Source organism: Penaeus monodon, chromosome 20 (assembly GCF_015228065.2).
Source record: "Penaeus monodon isolate SGIC_2016 chromosome 20, NSTDA_Pmon_1, whole genome shotgun sequence".
NCBI classification, from domain to species: Eukaryota; Metazoa; Arthropoda; class Malacostraca; order Decapoda; family Penaeidae; genus Penaeus; species Penaeus monodon.
Genome location: NC_051405.1, coordinates 19,037,431 through 19,038,226, shown reverse-complemented (window position 1 = coordinate 19,038,226; position 796 = coordinate 19,037,431). Strand labels below are relative to the sequence as shown.

The 796-nt window shown below is 32.5% G+C and overlaps 1 protein-coding gene across 1 annotated transcript in view; it reads right to left on the bottom strand.

Moving 5' to 3' along the window:
- Window positions 1-6: 6 nt before the first annotated feature.
- The window catches only part of LOC119585676 (histone acetyltransferase Tip60-like), a gene marked incomplete at its 5' end in the record, with an annotated part of 8,306 nt that continues 7,516 nt past the window's right edge, over window positions 7-796 (bottom strand). The window contains 1 exon segment of the mRNA XM_037934351.1: window positions 7-755. Coding sequence (XP_037790279.1) covers window positions 539-755 — 217 coding nt within the window.

The window sequence follows — 796 nt, the reverse complement described above, 5'->3', positions numbered from 1 at the left end:
AAAATTAATGAATATATAACTGACTAGGTTATCTGTAAGAGCAGATTGCAAAACACCATATATAACTAACAGAAAATATCAATGGCCCTGCATATATCATCTCATTATAATTTCTGCAATATCTATCTTCCATGATTAATAATGATAATAATTAAAAAGCTTGTTGGTGAGGATATTACAAGACCTAATAATAAAAGTGTGAAGCAACTGAAGCCCTTTCTCAAAATACTGAAACAATTCTTTGCCACTTTCCCCTTTGAGTTTGTTTCATCACAAGAAACTGAAAATACAAGTACTATCAGCCTGAGATTGTCTGTTGTCTTCCATTTACTTGTTCATCTTGTGGGAATTCACCTCTTGCAAATTTGTCCATTTTCAACACGTGTTACACCAAATTCAAATATACAATACAATCAAATTCCAATCTCTTAGCTATACTCCGTAAAATAATAAACTGATACAAAATAATCGTTTTCAATTTGTACTATAAAATTTACTTCTTTTTTTTTTTTCCTAAGAATAGATATATCACAGCAGACTACCACTTGCCCCTCTTTGCCCAGTCCTTTGGAGTCCAGTGCAAAAACTTGGAGTCAATTCTAATCTTTCTCTTCTCCATCACTTTCTTGTGGTTCTCTACAAGGTCTTTATTAAGCGTTAATATATACTGCCCTCTGTAGTAGTTGATTAATTCTAAGTTTGTGAGAGTAGATATCACATCTTCCTTTTTTATGCTGGTTTGCTCACAGATTTCACTGGAAAAAATTAGATACAGACATTAGCAATGTGTGGCTAC